Consider the following 18,097-nt stretch of genomic DNA (forward strand, 5'->3'; position numbering starts at 1 on the left):
CCCCCCCATTGTACCCCTCCCCCCTCCCCACCGGGCGGATCTTGCTTTACGCGATCTCGTGCGACGTGTTGAGCAAATTCACGCGGTTTTTCGATAAACCCCCGAAATTGCAACTGCGAGGACAGAGAAAGAAAGAGAGAGAGAGAGAGAGAGAGAGAGAGATACACGGGCCATTTGCGGTATGCATTAACATTAAAACTACCGACGATTAACGTGTATTTTCCTTCCTACCGGAGCAGTTTAAATAAGATTTTTGAAAAAAAAAAAAACAACAATGCAAAGAAAAGAAATATTTATTCATTTACGACATTGCGACAAAAATTACGGTTAATCTCAGAGAATGCACCATTAGAAATCGGAGTAACTTTTATGAGAAAGGATTACACAAACCGGTTTTGATTTGACAGGCTTCGGTAGTTTCTTTTAGTGTTAATACACCGGCGGCTGGAGTGACCGTCAAACGTACGACGAAATCCGCGTGCGACGGCGTGCGGGAGAGGGGGGGGGGGCGAATAATTTTGACGTTCTTATCTTACGACGCGAATCCGACGCGCGCGTTTCATCCCTCCGAGTGTAATGTGTACACGCGCGCACGTGTACATCGGGGGAGGAAAAAATCCGATAATCTCCGCTCGGTTGCTCCGAGCGATCGACGTCTTTTTTTCTCTCCCCTTTTTTTCTTCGCAATGTCGTTGCAGCATGCTATTCCGATGGTCAATCCGCCGTCAAAATTAAATTGATGATTATCATAAAATGGTAATTGACGGCGGAACACGTGGCGTCGTAAATAACTGGAACGTCGCGCGAAATTAGCATCCTGACACACTTCGGCTATATAGATTTACATGCATATTTATCCGCCGGTTACATTTCTAACGCTCGGTTCGCGCCCTAATGCGCGCCAGCGTCTATTTTCACGTTCGGCTCCGATAATTGGCTTCGATTAAACTCGGTCTAATTCCGACGAGGACCGCGCGCTGGTTTCCGCCACGTTCTCCGACGTTTCCGACGATACGCGGCGCACGTTGCTCTTGTAGAATCGACGTCGGCGGAAAGCCTTAGGGACAACCATCGCGCGGAGAATATCACGGGAAGACTCGGAAGTATTCGCATTTTCATCTCCTCCTCTGTTACTCGAAACTTTCGTCCTGCATTAAAAAAAACTACCTTTATTCGGCATTCCGTTTTTTTTCCGCTTGAAGACTTCATATGGAATTAAATGGACTTGATGTAAGACTAAAATTTCGACTAAAATTTCCTCTCTCTTTTTCTCTCCAACAGGTAATGCGGATTATTCCGTGCGGATACGAGAGGGGTGAAGCCCCATCGCGTCGAACAGTTGATTTACAACAGGGGCTCGTGATTATTTGCTTCTTCGTTGTAACAGTCGAAGTTGGAAAGTTCGACATTATTAACGGAGGTCCTCGAACGTCACGCTATAACGCGCCTCGCGGCTCTAAATCCACCATTGTTCTCCTGCCCGCCCATATGCTCGCCGAAAAGCATCCAATAAAGGTGAGGTTCACGACTGATCGTTAACTTAATAAACGATGGGAACACACCGTTAAACCCGCAGGCGCACATGCGGGGGATAAAACGTGGGCGGAAGAACTACAATCGGCGGACACACTGTCGCCGCTGTCGTCTCTCGTCGCGATAATGAGCGCCCCTTGTTTGCCGGGTCGCTCGTCGCGCGGTATCGACCATGATCTGCCGTTCGCGACGTATCGACGTTATCGACTCGCGCGTAATCGTAATTGTCACACATCTCGCGAAGCGGACGCGAAGTCGCGCGAAAGTTTCGCGAAAGCGGTTTTCCGCGAGAAACTACTCGGCCCGGTTTCTTATTTTCCGGTTAACTTGTAGTTTAGACACAATACTAATATTGTTAGCTAATAAATAAGATAATAATGCAAAAGTTGTGTTTCTTATTCATGGTTCATCGTTAAACTGACGGTTTGGCGGTGATAACTTTTAAAAGTTTAATGATTAACCATGAACAGAAAAACTATGAATAGACACGATTTTTACATTATCATCAGATTAAGTCTTAATCACAAGTTAACCAGAAAATGAAAAACCGGATATAAAGGTGAGAATTAGAGTTTGTTGAGAGCGATCCTAAGATTAATATATGTTCACACATGATCCAATCTTGTATTTAAGATCTAAAGACCATCTCCGGATGCTTCATAGCCAATGAAACCATTCGTACAGCAGCTGAGAAAGAACTTCAGACGATTTTAAATATAGGATCCGACTATGCATATTAGCCCTAAGCTACTAATTGCGAGAAAATCTGGAAATAAATACGCTTCTCTCTCTCTCTCTCTCTCTCTCTCTCATCTTCCCTTTCGTAACGTAAATTAACGCTTCGCGACGCGGGATGATAATCCCGCGAGGGTGAAGTGAAATTGATGGAACAGTATGTTACGCGAATTTTATGATGTTTATCGTGCATGTATATAACTCAGCGACGAACGGCCGTAAACTACGGCGCGGCACACGCGAACGGACTTTTCTCGCCCGATTACACCGCCTTACTCGCTCCGGGGTGTTTTTAATCCAAAGTTTTGCCGGTCTCAAGACGTGAGAGGGAAGTTACGAGAAAGAGAAAACGAGAGAGAAGAGGTAGAGGAAGTGAGAAAGATAGGGGAGGAAGAGAGAGAGATAGAGGAGAGGGGGGAGCGGGCGGGCGCATTTATGTGATCGTTCGATAAAGGGCGTTCGTTCGTCGAACCTCTCTCCTCTCCGCCAATATAACCGATTTTAGTGCCTCGTGAAACCAAGATCCTTTTCATTAAAGCTTTTACTGCTGACTAAATACGGCGAACTGCGACCGCCAGGATCGGGCGGGAAGCGGGGCCAGAATATACGAATGAGAGCGGCGGGAGAGGAAGTTCTAATCCCCCGAATGTTAACTTGGATTACGTGCAAACCGACCGACCTTCTCTCTTCACCGCTGCCGGCTAATAAAGAGCGGAGAAGGGTGGCACAGTACCAATTCAATTGAAAACACTGATGTACACACACGCGCAAGGTGTAACGGGTGACCGAGTGGCGAGCATCCGCGGCCGAGCGAGCGAGCGGGCGACGAACGCGAATCCAATTGATATCGGATATTTCTGTGCCTGTGAAGTGAAAATCGAACAACGGGTCGGTAGCAAAAACGTTGTTGAATATTGCAGCGAGGTGTCTGTCGCAACGGAATCAGGAAAGATCCGCTATTGTCGCGCACGAAAAGGGGGTCAGTTATGCTGAAAATATATCTGCTGGTGAAGCGTAATCGCGCATTGCAATGTTAATATCTAGGCGATATTCCGACCGAGCTGATCGTCCTAATCGCGCGAGTCTATCACGCTCCGAATCGCATCCGGACCGAAATTACGGAGAAACATGCCCGTGCATACTCTGGACAAGAATTCGATCGTGTCATAACGGCGTTAACCCTCTCAAGAAAAGATAGAAGTCATTTATAGCCCTAACGAGGCATTTATTTGTTATGTGTAGAAAAAAAAGTGCTAGATTCAAATAAATAATTACTCCAATATTCCTTAGCAATTTTTATTCGGATTAAGTGAATTTTACTTGGTTCAGATAAATATTTTACCTGGAACAAGTAAATTTATTACTTGATCCAAGTAAAGATTTATTAAAGAGTATTGGAGTGATTGTTATTTATTTGAATCGAGTACTTTTTTAAATTCTGCGTATTATTATAATATTTTTGAAAAACATATTTTTGTTCTCTCTCCCCCCTCCCCCTCTCTCTCTCTCTTATTATTCCATATTATCTTTGTGCCCTTCCCTTGTTTTAATCAAATAGAATGCATATTCATACATTTGGGTCACTCGTGGTTCCACCTTTCTTTTTACGACCTGTTACCCCACTTTTCCTCGTGAGAGTTAAGAAAATGTTTGACAAGTGTCGAAATTTTAAGTTTACATTGAACCTTCAATTCTATAACAGTAAGAGCTAAGATTGCAAAATAAATTCACACACACACACACACACACACACACGAATTCAATTTTAATAATATAATCTATTTTATTTCGGCTCCAGTGATGTTTTAATTTTTCGTTTTCGCAATTTAGCGTCAAAATGGATTGTTCAAGCTAACATTAAAATTAAATCTATGTACGGTGAAAAAAGATGGAATTAACATGACAATGAATGAACTAAACGCGTTTCCATTGTCATGTTAATAATCCAACCGGTCTTTTTTTCTTTGTGTAGAATTAAAGGTTCAAGAGAGAGAAATGAACAAATGTCAGTATGGTCAAGGTAGGTTTTTTATCAGTTTTTACAGGCCTCGCATCTCTAAATAGGCGTAAACTATCCTTAAAAGCAATCGAAATAGCATCGGCATTTCGACTCGGCGGAGTGTATGCTTATTGAAACTGAAAACGATCCGCGTTTCGCAAACGAGTTCTGAGGAGGCATAATTCAGAGCTAATTGCCGCGGGACCTCGTGGTGGGCGACCCGCGCGCGATTACGCTTCGAACTGGGAATCGCTCCCACTTGAAACTTTCGCATTTCACGATCGCTTATCGCTGCAAGCTCAACGAAAGATCAACGGTGAGCTGTTATCGGGAAGCCTCGCGGCGAATTCTTTCTCCCAACTTCCAAATTTTCGCCGAATTAAACTCGCGAGTTGAGCGTGCTGCGTGCCGCTCGAAATCAAGACAGAGAGAGAGAGAGAGAGAGAGAGCGTCTTATTGCATCATGCGGTGAAACAAGAAAAATTCCGAACGAGACCGAGTGATCTGGGTGATTGGTTAATTAATCGAGATTCACCGATCACCAGCGGTCTCGAGAATTTTCATAATAACGGATCGATGCGCGTCGCGCTAAACGCCTAAAGTTACTTTATTTCGTATCATTGGCTCGCTCGGCGCTGTTTAAAGAAGCATCGTTTCGCGTCAGCGTGTGCTTTAAAAGGTCGTCGGTGCAGAACGCCGGGAGGAGACTATACGCGTCCAGACGGCGACGTCGTCGCCGGCGCCAAGCGCCGTGCTAACTAGCACCCCTAGCGCATACACGCGCGCACACCCATCCACGTACACATCCACGCCCTTTATTAAACGTCGCTCCGTCGGCAACCCCCACACGTTCTTCTTCATAAAATTGAACACGACGCGTTGTTGTACACACCTATACGCGGCCCGCATCGGCGCGCACACACACGCGCAGGAAAAGAAAGAACGGATGGGCCGGGAGTCGGAGAGGAAGACGCAGGGACAACTTACTCGCGCCGCGCGACGGTCATTAAGCTTGAAAGTTTTCGTTCGGACGGCGCGTGTCGATCCCGCGCGAATTCAAGTGTGCGCCACACACACACACACACCCGAGTACAGAAGACACCCTGGGATCTAATTGGGATCCCAATCTGATTTCCCAAAATAATGATGGATCTTTTAGTTGCGCTGAAAGACGCACGGTCGAAAGTGCGTCGTTTCAACGTTTCAAACGTTCCACGTGGTAAAGGATTTTGTATTGAAAACGGTTTCTAAATTTCGTGTTACCTTAACACGGGGAGTGTGTTAAGAAGAAGTAGACAAGCGTAATGTTGAATTGACACACTGTCAACGTATCTTGGAAGCGGCAGAAGTAAAGAGATCTTGTATTCGGTCACCTTCAACGTCCTCCCAAAGATTATTCCTGGTTTCTGTTTTGCGTTACGATTGATATCAAAATATACGAAGCGCTCCGAGCGTTCATACTTTTACAAGCTACACTACGCGCGCGCGTGCTATTAATAATGTTAAAAAAGTAACCTCGTTTATTAACTTTCTAATTTAATATTCGGATTTGATAAACTGTCGCTCGACTCTGGCGATAACAGTTGCAGAATAGTAGAGCACAGCCAATCGGCATCGCGGAAAAGAGGCTTCGTCTCATGTTGAAGTGAAAATGGGATTTCCAATTGGTATATAGTGGGGTAAATTGTTTGAAACTACCTTGGGTATTCTGATCGGAATCTGTTATATAAAATTTGGGAAGATGTTTACGCGGGAATTTGCACGGAGAAAAATAATCTGCTGCAAATTCCGATACTGTCGCGATAAAATCTGTCAGTTGTTACGTGGACGACAGAACAATTTGTCCAGAGTACTAACTGCCATTCGCCGAATTATCTTGCTGTAAGAGCAAATTAGTAAATGTAAGAAAACACCATATTGTTCTAACGGCAAATTAACGTGTCCCAAAGGCGCTAATTCATCCAGCGGAATTTTTTCCATCCTGGCGACAGAATTGTTTCCGCTCTAATTACGAATGATCCCGCTAATTTGGTCATGCCAATTAAATTTTATCGCTGTCGACGAATATGCGGTAGCAAGGACGGTTTCGCCGCACCGGCAAAATTATTCCTCCCCGTTTCTTCTTCTTTGTGTATTACAGAGATCGCGCATCTTTCGCTCAATTTTCGAGATTATTGCGCGATCCTCGCCGATCTTCGTCGACTTTTCAGAGCCCCGATCGCGTTACTTCGCGATCATAATAATAATATTAACAGTAATGACACTAATAATGATTACGATGACAACTTTTATTATAGACGATATCGCAATAAGCAAAACGAGATTAACGTAAATAAGTATAACAATAATTCGGAACGTTTGGTGACTATTAACGAGTCTAATTGTGGAAAGCTTTTGCTATTTTTTGTCACATTCGATAATAACTCATCGATAGGAAAACGAGCGAGTGTTCTTTCGCGTTTGTTCACGCTGTACATCCGAGTGTCGTCGATTAATTTCAACGCACCCTCTCTCCTCCTCTCCCCCGGGGGTTCGGATAGTCGTAACTATTATTCTTCTGAAACGCGACGAACGATCACCCTACCGTCTTGACCCGGGCCGCGGTCGTTCCATTACGTCAAGGACAAACGCTTGACTTGTAACCAGAGTCGAGAGCTTTTGCGCCGCATCTCGAATGACTAACGATCTCAGTAGATGGAGAATGATTGATTGGGCTACATATGTACACTCTTGACTGCTAATTAACTTCCTCAATATGATGACGGAAACGGCACACACAAGTCCGGGTGAGGCAATTTCGCTAATGAAACGACCCGGGCGTCATTATAATTCCAACGTGCGGAAGTCGCGTGTGACAACAATAGCGGCGACAACAACGACGACGAAAACGGGCATCCAGCCTTTAGAGAACAAAAGAGAAAAAAATCAAGAAAGAACGCAGCGCGTCGAGCGTAAATCTTGGAGGTTTACGAGCGTCGACGTAAGAAAAGATCCCTCCGCGCTGTAACGTAGCGTTCTCTTAGCGTCTCTTCTCGCTCGATCGCGATGCGCTCGTTTCATCGTGTGCTTAAACCGCAGCTTTTCGTCGCGAGCACTAAGACGAAGATCGCGCGCCGTTAAGTATCGACCCTCCGTCCGGCTTGTTGAGCGCCTTCACCCTCTTGGGCTTCTAAATTTAGTCCACTCGTTCGATGCTATTCTTTTTACTTACCCCCGAGCGAGTCAACGGGCACGCCGGCCTAATCGCGTTAATTTCGTAGCCGCTGGTTCCTTTGACGCGACTCGCGTGAACGGGACTCGTCGAGCGTCGTTGCCTTTGATTCTCGCGCCGCCAGTGATTAACCTGAAAGAAAAGCGGCTAGGTAAGTGTGTGTGCGTACGTGTGTGCGCGCGTGTTTGTGCCTGTGTGCAAATGAGCTTCGCATCATGCAGCTCTATTTCTATGTTTGTCGCGAATTCACGATGCGAATCAATTTCTACGCTGATATCTCGGGATATTTTCGACCAGATCTGTCCTTTCTCGGTCCTCTAACGGTAAAGTGGTTATGATAAGGTCAGATTGACTTTATACGGTGAGAAACATTTTATACTTGTGCTAAAATCAGTTCTTGTTAACATTTTTCTGCTTCATTTCTAACACATCCGTCTGTTAATTTAACATGTGTTTCTGTTAATTCTATATTTTGCGTTCAGCCGTTTATTCAACGTGTGTAAGTGTTAAAGTAACACATTTTATATTTCAATGTCTATTGACCCATTTCGTCCCTCTGTTCCTATATAGGGACAGCAATTTACCTGTCTTTAAAAATGTTGTTATCTATGATATAGGTAAATTCTGGCCTAGATCTTATTACCAAAATATAGTTCGGATTTTTGTTTTTCAGAAATTAATTCCACCTGATCACTCCATCATCCCCCTGATAGCAAGTGGGAGTGGAAATAATCTTGCAAATCACACCTTTTTAATTAATTAAAATTAACAAAAAACGAAAAAATGAAAAACAATGGGGTATTATTGCCAAAGTTCAAATCGCCGATAATGACGATTCCCATTATATGATCCACCAGGTGTACGCCAGGTGTCACTCAAGGTAAATGTTCCGACTATTTTCCGGGGAAAACGGTTGAAAATTTTTGATTTTAGGTATCTTGAGTCCCGAGGATTCCAATTATCTAAAAACGGGTCTCAATTTGTTTGCAGTCCGGCCCGAAATGAATTGATATATCGTCGATATTAATTTTCATACTTTTTGACATAATATTTGTGTTATTTTTCAATGTATTCACTTCGTGTAAATTAACACAAAAATTTAGATAAATATGCCAAATGTGTTAAATTCAACACGAAATATTTTTACCGTACATAGCTTCGTTTATTTTCGCTGTTTCTCTTCTAAAGGAATACTTCATGTTATTATTAACTTCTTTCACCTATTCTGTACGTTGGTTAGATAAAAAATGAACAAAACAGAGCGTAGTCTTCGACCCCACCTTCCTGGATACATTGAAATTCCACCTTGCTATTAGAGGATTGACCTAACTAAATCTCAACTTATTTGTCTTTCTCTCGGGAAACCGTAGATACCTGAGAGTCTCTCGGCGATGTCCGAGATACTAATTTCACTTGTAAATCGAAAAATGAAGACGTCTCTCAGACGTCTTATGTTTCGATTTTAGACGTTACGTTGTCTGGAGATTTGCCGCAACAAACTATCACCCGGTCATCTGTTCCGCGAGATGTTGTTTTCAAAGGTTAGTTTATACATACGACAATCGCATAAGACTTATCCTCTCTGCTCCCGACTGTTATTCGAGCGCGAGACCTTCCTTCGGACGCGAGAAAACATAGAACATCCGTGTCTCGGACTCCAAAGTGTCTTCTTCTCAGTTATGGCTGCGATACGCTGAGCAAGATCATCGGTGTTCTTCAAACATCGATGCCCGCTCATTGTGGATGGTTATATCTAGGGAAAATGTTAGGGACTTTAGAAATTCTCCATCTGACTAATTCGTACGACGCATCCTCAATATATCGTGATACATTTTCGGAAATGCACCAATCAGAACGCAGTATTTCCATCCAAAAAGCAATCCAGCACGAAAACGAGCATCGTGTACCGCTGGCTTTAGACTTTAACTTAAAGTTAACAACATACCTTGCGTAGGGGCCCTTGCTAATCTTCCCTGTTTTAATTTTGGTATAAAATAGACTCATCACACACTTTTTAGGGGTAGCTGAAATCGACCGAAGTATAAGAACTATATCTCCTGCCTCGCTTAAAGTAGGACCTTATGCTCCATCTACATATTCTCCTGTCTATGAACTTTAGAAAAGAAGTGAGATACACATAATTGGCGTAGATTCCTCGCTCTCTCGACCATTCAAGAAGAAAATAAGCGAAATATAAGAAAAAGTGGGTGTTTCGGCGAAACAAACGGATATATTATCCATGTAATATATTGTTCGACATAACCTCTCTTGAAAATGAACAGAGTGCTGATTAACAGATGCATTTATTTGACGCTTAAGGATGGCAAAAGATTTAAAGGTCATAGCAAGTGGCAAAATATAAAACATATAAAGGCTGCAAATGATCACGAAAAAATGGTACTGTTTTCTAGATTTAGAAATCAAATGAAATTTGCAATAAAAGGTATGCCGTGCTCACTGACAGTTGTATACAATGCTTGCTATATTATTAGCTTCTGCACACATATTGGTCTTTACTGTTAGATCTCTAAATTTATACCAATTATGTTGACGAATCACCCAACTGTTGTGTTTCCTAAACGCAAACTATCATTTTTTATTCTTATTACTATGTTTAAATATATTGTCTCTTATGAGAAAATTAAGAAAATAAAAAGTAACATCTTTCTTCAGAGCATGGCAGCGCAAAACCTGAAGACAATTTGAAATTGGCGCAAATTATTGAACAAGCTAAGAAAGCAAATATGCCTCTTGCCACAATAAAAAACTGCATAGAAAAGATAGAATCGCGGAAAGATAAAACTAAAGAAGGAACAATAGAAATTCGTGGGCCAGGTTCTTATGTGATGATTGCACACTATATGACGGATAATACAAAGCAAATGCAATTAGAGCTGAATTGCAAATTGAAAAAATGCAGGTAAATGAATGTATTTATATACAGCATATCTCTCCAAAATGGGACTCTATACAAATGCGCACAATAATTTCTAAACACTGTGAAAAATATTCTCATGCTATTTCTCTCTACTATATATATGTATGCAATAATAATGAAATCTATTTAATACTTCTTTCTATTGCAAATATAGTGGGAAAATCGCAGACTCTTCTATCAAAAACCTATTTGCACACATAGGAAATATTATAGTTGAGAAGAAGGGCACTTTAGAAGAGGCCACAGATGATGCTATTAATGTTGGTGCAGAGAATGTAGAAGAATTTGAAGAAGATGATGAACAATATTTCCAGGTATATAATTGAGTTTTTTAAGTATAATAATTCGAAACAAAGTTGCCTTAAATGTCATTTAAAAATATAAGCAAAATATAAATTCGTATTGAAAATAACATAAGAAATTATGCCAGAAATATGATTTTTTTTATCTTGTACAAACAACACATTTTTCTATTGCAGTTTACATGTGACCCAAAGGATACCCTGAAAATAAAACATTTGTTGGAAAGTCGTCAATATTATGTTGTTTCAGTAACAAATGATTATGTACCACATAATGTAGTACAATTAAATGAATCAGACTTGAAAAGTGCTTTTCAAATTCGTGAAAGAATTCTAAGTTTGGAAGATATTAATGATATATATGATAACATAGTACAAGATTGATAACGTAATATAAATTAAATCATATACTGGTCTTATATATTAGCATTTTCTTTTATTTTTTGCATTATAGGCGTATTCTTGTAGATTTTAAATAAAAAATAAAATTATGATCTTACTGCTACATAAAAATTTTAATATTTATGAAAAATAATTTTTTAAATCATATTATTAATAAAAAGGATATAGCTATGAAATAAAAACCATTTCAAGGAATGTACCATATAATTAATCACGTTAAATATACTCTTGGTATATGTATTACATCTTAAATATGTTACATTTTAAAATAGTTTTATTTTTAATATAAACCCATATATATGGTGAGGCAATTATTATCATCTTAAATATCTTTGAAACATGAGATAAGAAAAAATGTATCTACACTAAAATTTATTTACAAAACCACAACATTGTTAGCAATGGTCTTCACTTCAAATATTTTCTCTAAATGTAAACTATTCGTCTTCATCTAGTCATTAATAAGTTATTTTTTCACTATGTATATTATATATGTATATAGAATGCAACAGCATTCATTCGTCATTTTTACACGAGTAAAAATCTAACTATAAAATAACAGTTATGTTAAAACAGCACAAAATTTGTTCCATAAATATATATATTAAAATGCAATATCTTATGCTTTTTTTATGAGATGAAATATGTACACACACATTTATATGATGAACACTGTTACATACAAGATCTATATCAGGAAGTAAATTACTACCTACGTTGCATGATTATTATAAAAATGAAACAAATTTAATTACTACTAGCATCTACACCGTATCCTTCAATTTCTTGAATATTAGAACCAGGAAAATCTGCTATTAAATTCCCGTAGAAAAATCTCTTCAATATCTTCTTAGTCATTCTTCCTTTCTTATTCCACGGACTGTGAATTATACTATTTGTAAAATCAATCACTTGTCTCTTTCTCCTTCTCGAAGATGTATCGATAAATTCAGCATCGTCGATATTTTCCTGATTATTAATAACATTAGCATCAGTCATTTCTGTGCTAGGATAGGTGGAATTTTCATTATCTAATTCATTTATTGATCGTTTACGTTTCTTATCTTTCTTTGATAACTTGATAGTCGATTCTCGCTCCTCGACCGTATTTTCCTTATCAGAAATTTCCTTTTCCACATCGCACGTCTTAATCTCACTTTCTAAACAATTGTCTTTATTGCGTTTCTTCTTTTTCTTCCGTACAGTATTTTCTGTCTCTAATGGCACACTATCTTCTGTTATAGTCATAACAACCGGTGAAGTTTTAATTTTTGCTGAATCTTCTACAAGTACTTGTTCTTTCCTATTTTTTCTCTTCTTAATCTTGACCATATGGTTATTAATTTGTTGTTGATCTGTGTTTAATTTCTCTAATATCTCATTTGATGTGACTTCGCATTCTTCTTTGTCTTCCTTATTACTATGTATTTCATAACTTACTACCTCTCTTTTTTTGCTATCTAGCTTATGTTTTTTGTTTTTAATTACCTTTTCAATTATATCTGCTTCTTCGTTCACGACACCAATGATATTATTATCCATAAATAAGATTTCTTTACTTTTTTTTTTCTTCTTTTTCTTCACCGCAGTATCTATTTCCTTATTTTCAACAACACTAGTATCCAAAGTAACATCTTCCAAGTTTATTTCAGATATTTCCTTTTCTCGTTCAGGTAATTCTTGTATTGTCTCTAGACTGGACGTCTTACATATCTTTCTCTTTTTAATCTTTGTATTTTTATGTTCATTCAATTCATTATCATTAATTTCTGCGGATACTTCTACATCTAATGCCTCATTCACAAATCCGTTCGACAAAGTGGTAACATTCTCCCGTTTCCGTTTCTTCTTGTGCTTTTTATTTTCAACTTCAAACTTATCTAGCGTAGATTTCCCTTTCTTTGTGGCATCTATGCTGTACTCTACATGATCGTTAAATGTTACACGTTTCTTATTGTTTTTTTCATCCGTCAAATCCAGGGCACAGTTTTCTAAACCAAACTGTGCCCTTGATACTTCAAATTCCTTACCATTGCAATCTTCATCAGACTTTGTGTCTAAATTGAGAGCTAGATTCGTGAATCCATCTTTACAATCTCCATCAGTAATTCTGATTTTTAATTTCCTTTCGACATTAACTTCGTTCGTTTCGTCGATATATAAGTTAGCACTTTCCGGAACAAATCCCTTTTTCCTTTTTTTTCTCGATTTTTTGGAAGAATCCTCGGCATTAAGCGTAGTTCCCGTAGGACTATTCAATCTCAAACAAGGATTATCAAAAGCATAATTGCTCTTTTCATCAAAATTCTTTGGTATCCCATTGGTGGACAATGTATTGTCAGTTTTTGGTATAAATCCAAAACCGACACACTGCTCGGTCTCACTTTCAGAATCAGCTGCTTGATTATTGATAGTGTTATTTAATAAATTTTCCTTATGATTCGGTAGTTTTTGTTTAAAGTAATCTGCCATGTTGCCACTGTTTATAGTGACAACACCGCCCCAATTATCTTTGGTGCCGATAGCTTCATTTTCATAAATATTGGCATCTTCTTCCACATTGACTCCAATTTTACTGGTTAATTCTTTTTTACCAAAAATGCTTACCAGATCTCTTGGGCTATATTTACTTGTATCTTTGCCACGTATAAACTTTTGATAGCTGGAATGTTCATATTCACATAAGTATATAATATTGTAATTATTATAAATATTCACATATTAATATAAATTCTCATGCAATTTATAATACTGTTGCATAAAAGAGACAATCATTAGTATGAACATCATATACATGTACTTACTGCAATCGAGCACGACTCTGTTTAGACATTAGTTCCAATGATTTCCTATTTAGGTCTTCTTTGTTACTTGCCGATTCCTCAACAGTTTCATCCTCTTCTTGATGATGCTTTGCAAGTTGTTGCAATAATTTGTCAAATTTGTTCTGATGTTCGCATATATCCTTCATATATAAATCTTTGTCATATCCTATACCTTCAAAGAAAGAACATATGATTAAGCATCATGCTGCTAGTTACTGGTATATATCCTGTAGAAATGCTTTTATAAAAAATATTAAATGTTTTTATTACCAATTTTTTCACCCTGAAAAGTCCTCTTGTTTACCCTTATATGTTCTGTAATACCTTGCTCGTTAACACCTAATCCCTTTCCACTGGTCCAGCCCATTTTCTCCAACATTTTCTGGCCAATTTTGTCATTGTCTATAGCCAATGTTAATATATATATATATACGTTAATATATAAGAATAAAAATGTGTGAACAATTTTATGTTTATAATTCAAATATAAAATTAAAGTCATTATTCTCTCTTGTGGAAGAAACTAAATGTTAACTTTCGTAAAATTATTTAGATATATCTCTCTTACGAAAATCGTATTTTATAATTACATATAATTGTATGTACTCGTAACTAAGGTGAGAAGAAATTCCCGAACTTCTATATTCTGTGAGAAATCTCAAATATTTTCAAATATTAACCTTTGCTCCATCGCTTCCCTTGCGGGTCGACAGACCATTTCTTCTTTCGCCGAGATTCCGCAAGCATGGACATCCTATATAACTTTCAGTTATCTAATAAACTTTTAGTAACTGTATAATTTTAATTTCGTCCTTGTTGTAAATTATTATAAATAGTAATTAAATACGATTGAAATTTACAATTAAAACTTCCTTAGGCGTTACTAATTCACATCAGGGGTTAACCTTACTCGACTAATTTTCGACAGGTGTGCACAAGTGTCGCGGGAAAACTGGATTAGGTTAGGTTAAAGCTACACGTATCAGACTGCATATTGGAGATTGAATTGAATTTAGCCAATTAGAGCAGAGTTCACTAAATTTCACTAAACTCGGGTTCAATCCTGCTCTAATTGATCATTTTCACTCAAGTTAATAATTGTTACTCAACGGTTGTACAAACGTTGTGTTCACTGAACGAAGAAAACATTGGAGTGACCGGTGACTACTAATGGCGTTTCCGGTTTGGTGGCTCGACCAAACTCGGACAGCGTTCCGATAATCTTTGCAATAATGCAATCTATAGCTCATGTTACATATATTATAGTTTACAATACTGTAGAGAATACTGAAATGCTGCCCGAGTCGGGTCGAGTCAACAAAACGAAAACTCTATAAAATCACAGGTTCCACCATTCTCCGAAATGGCTTCGTAAAATTTCAAATCCTTTTACACACATAAAGTATACATACTTGCAAAGTGCATGAATGGTTAACGGAAACTAAAGACCCATTTGTGGGGAGCGGGGATAGCCTGTGGCCACCGCGCGTGCAGAAGGAAAGGAGAGGAAGGTCTCGAGTACGGGTAGCCCTGTGGGTGTGCGCTAATAAAGCGGAGTCCTTATGACTGCTCACATGCGGCTGTATTTTCTGGCTAAATACAAACTCGCAAACGTAACAAAGGTAAAGGATGTGCTAAAAACTAAGGAACGCGGCGTAGAACAAAATGGCCGCAGCGCGGGACGCAGAAATCGGAACGCTATTTACAGTGAGAGCTCGGCTCGCTGGGACGCGGAGCCGGCTCGTTCTCTCACGCGGGGAGAGATACGAGACACAGGCCGTTCAAGGTGTCGCGAGGACGACGCGTGGCGCAGGGGTCACTCGCACTCAGCTGTTGCGGAATCGCGAGAGGCGGAACGCACAAGGGTGAACACCGAGGAACACTCGCGAGCACATCCGTACTGTTCAGAGTCCGAGAGGGTAGAGAGCGAGCCGGGGTCCTGACACGACCGCCGGGACGCTTCGAAACAAAACACGATCGCGCTACAGAACACGTGATTGGCCGGCGGGGTCGCGTAACACCTCGTGGTTCCGGCGGTGCGTACGACACGCCGGAAAAGCCGGGTGGCGCTGGAGCCGGTCAGAAGACCGGGCGCGGCTGCAGAACTTGCTTCCTCATACGTGAGGCCGCTCAAGGCGGTGGCGCCGCCGGTGACGGCGGGCGAGGTTCGGCCGCCACACATTTATGCAGATCGTAAGCCGTTAACTTATGTCGGAAGCACGAGTTACAAGTTAAATATTGACCAATCACAGTCGAATTATAAAAGAATAATCGATTGCGACTCGTCAATTTCTCACGATTTCGGTATAAAGTAATGGTTTGCGACCTACATAAGTAGGCCCTACGAATGGGAAAAAATTTTTTAAATATACAATATCGTATTGTTACGTGAGTACGACTGTCAAGTCGTGGAAATATTCGCTCAATATAAAAATTGTACAGTTCGTATGTACAAAACTACTGTATCCTGTATTTTAGACTAACATAAGGAACAATGGTATATTAATAAAACTAAGAGTGGTCTAATAAAAAAGTATAGTAGTCGAATGGGTTTTATACATTTGCACGCGCTTAATGTAAATGCAGGATGGTAAGAAAAGCATTAGCAGTATATAATTCTCTCTTTTTCTCTCCTGTATTATTCATTTGTTCCATCACACTTTCCCACACATTTCTACATATCCTCTCGCATGCTCATTTAAATATGTTTTACGCTCATTAAACACGTTTAATCCCATTTGGTCACATTTAAAACGTCCAGAATTTATCGATACTTTTAGTTCCGCTTAGTTGAGGATGCTTTCTCGTCGAAGTTCGATCTGTCGCTCCAGCGATCTCCTTAAAACAGTCGAGAATAATCGATTAATTTCCAACATTTTTGTAATTTATTTTATATCTAATTAATTTATATCTAATTAAGTATTACTAATAATGATATTTATATCTAATTATATCTAATAAATAATGATTTATATCTAATTAAGTATTACTATGATATTTTATAGTACTTATACGAGAATAGTCTGAAAAGTTTTGAGCCTCGACACGAAGATGGCGTTACTCGTCAAAACCATTCTGGTACTACAATCACATGATTTGAACGATGACCTGTAAACATTTCAGCCATTTTGGACGCTCAGTTGTTGTTCAGCAGTCGTTCGTGTCGGTCGATGTCGGTGTTTTTGTAAAAATGGAAAAAGTCGAATATCGTGCGGTCATTAAATTCTTATGTTTGGAAGGCGATACGCCCGCGGAAATTAAAGCCAAGTTGGATGCTGTTTACAAGGATTCTGCCCCATCATTTATCACCGTGAAAAGATGGACGGTTAAATTTAAACGTGGTCATACCAGCTTGGCTGATAATAAGCGTTCGGGTCGGCCAAAAACTGTGACCACCATTGATAACATCAATAAAGTTCGCCAAATGATACTGGACAATCATCGAATCAATCTCAGAGAGATAGCAAATGCTGTGGACATATCGAAAGAACGCATTAGTCGTATATTGACTGAAGAATTGGACATGTGTAAGCTATCCTCGTGTTGGATGCCACGTTTGCTTACTTTAGACCAAAAACGCATTCGAATGAACATTTCCAAGGCCCTGTTAGAGCAGTTTAAGCGAAACGAATCGGATTTTTGGAGTCGTTTCATAACTGTTGATGAAATTTTGATCGACTATTGTGTTCCTGAGATGAAAGAACAGTCAAAACAGTGGACTGCGAGGGATAAACTTGCTTCGAAGGCGAAAACGGTTTCATCAGACAGGAAGGTGATGGCGACTATTTTTTGGGATAGTCATGGAATAGTATTCATCGACTATCTTGAAAAAAATAAGACAGTAACAGTGGCATACTACACATCATTACTTGACAAGCTGAAGGCAGAAATTGCAAAAAAACGGCCGCATTTGAAGGAGAAGAAAGTGCTGTTCCATCAAGACAACGCACCTGTTCACACTTCGGCGGCCGTCATAGCCAAAATTCATGAACTGCAGTTCGAATTGGTTGACCACCCACCGTATTCACCGGATCTAGCCCCCAGCGATTTTTTCTTGTTTGCTAAGCTCAGACTTTGGCTCAGAGGACAGAGATTTTCGTCGAAAAGGAAGGTCATCGCATCCGTAAACGCCTATTTTGCAAAACAAGACGC

General features: G+C 39.6%; 3 protein-coding genes across 7 annotated transcripts in view; 2 read left to right on the forward strand and 1 right to left on the reverse strand.

Annotated features, from left to right (window-relative positions):
* LOC106744545 overlaps nt 1-8,324 on the forward strand; it is a 14,811-nt gene extending 6,487 nt beyond the window's left edge. The window contains exons 2-3 of the mRNA XM_014619421.1: nt 1,282-1,515; nt 8,152-8,324. Of these exons, the coding sequence (XP_014474907.1) occupies nt 1,285-1,515; nt 8,152-8,241 (321 nt within the window). The 5' untranslated portion in view covers nt 1,282-1,284 and the 3' untranslated portion in view covers nt 8,242-8,324. The remainder of the gene's footprint in view (nt 1-1,281; nt 1,516-8,151) is intronic.
* A 1,207-nt stretch (nt 8,325-9,531) lies between these two features.
* Nucleotides 9,532-11,139, forward strand: LOC106744565 (translational activator of cytochrome c oxidase 1). Its single transcript, XM_014619458.1, has 4 exons — nt 9,532-9,921; nt 10,152-10,398; nt 10,571-10,730; nt 10,896-11,139. Exons 1-4 carry the CDS (start codon nt 9,753-9,755, stop codon nt 11,100-11,102), a joined length of 783 nt encoding a protein of 260 aa, XP_014474944.1. The 5' UTR covers nt 9,532-9,752; the 3' UTR covers nt 11,103-11,139.
* An 83-nt stretch (nt 11,140-11,222) lies between these two features.
* Nucleotides 11,223-15,852, reverse strand: LOC106744564. 5 transcript variants are annotated; one of them, XM_014619456.1, is made up of 5 exons: nt 15,652-15,852; nt 14,626-14,699; nt 14,216-14,347; nt 13,925-14,117; nt 11,223-13,782 (listed from the first exon to the last, which is right to left on the reverse strand). In XM_014619456.1, the coding sequence occupies exons 2-5, from the start codon at nt 14,696-14,698 to the stop codon at nt 11,868-11,870; spliced, it is 2,313 nt and encodes a 770-aa protein (XP_014474942.1). In that variant the 5' UTR covers nt 14,699; nt 15,652-15,852; the 3' UTR covers nt 11,223-11,867. The 5 variants fall into 5 exon arrangements, with proteins under 5 accessions (XP_014474942.1, XP_014474940.1, XP_014474941.1 ...); XM_014619454.1 differs by having other exon boundaries at nt 14,626-14,757; XM_014619455.1 differs by lacking the exon at nt 15,652-15,852 and adding an exon at nt 15,358-15,645.
* Nucleotides 15,853-18,097: the final 2,245 nt, after the last annotated feature.

This window comes from Dinoponera quadriceps, unplaced genomic scaffold, assembly GCF_001313825.1.
Source record: "Dinoponera quadriceps isolate SergipeBrazil2010 unplaced genomic scaffold, ASM131382v1 scaffold1339, whole genome shotgun sequence".
In the NCBI taxonomy this organism is placed as follows: Eukaryota; Metazoa; Arthropoda; class Insecta; order Hymenoptera; family Formicidae; genus Dinoponera; species Dinoponera quadriceps.

Coding starts and splice junctions, on each gene's coding strand:
- LOC106744564 (XM_014619452.1), bottom strand. CDS start 15,195: ATGAGCTATAGATTGCATTATTGCAAAGATTATCGGAACGCTGTCCGA. Junction 14,118..14,215: donor TTTTCAGGGTGAAAAAATTG/GTAATAAAAACA, acceptor CTTTCTTTGAAG/GTATAGGATATGACAAAGAT. Junction 13,783..13,924: donor CAGAGTCGTGCTCGATTGCA/GTAAGTACATGT, acceptor TGAACATTCCAG/CTATCAAAAGTTTATACGTG.
- LOC106744565 (XM_014619458.1), top strand. CDS start 9,753: ATGAACAGAGTGCTGATTAACAGATGCATTTATTTGACGCTTAAGGAT. Junction 9,922..10,151: donor AATGAAATTTGCAATAAAAG/GTATGCCGTGCT, acceptor ATCTTTCTTCAG/AGCATGGCAGCGCAAAACCT. Junction 10,399..10,570: donor TGCAAATTGAAAAAATGCAG/GTAAATGAATGT, acceptor TTGCAAATATAG/TGGGAAAATCGCAGACTCTT.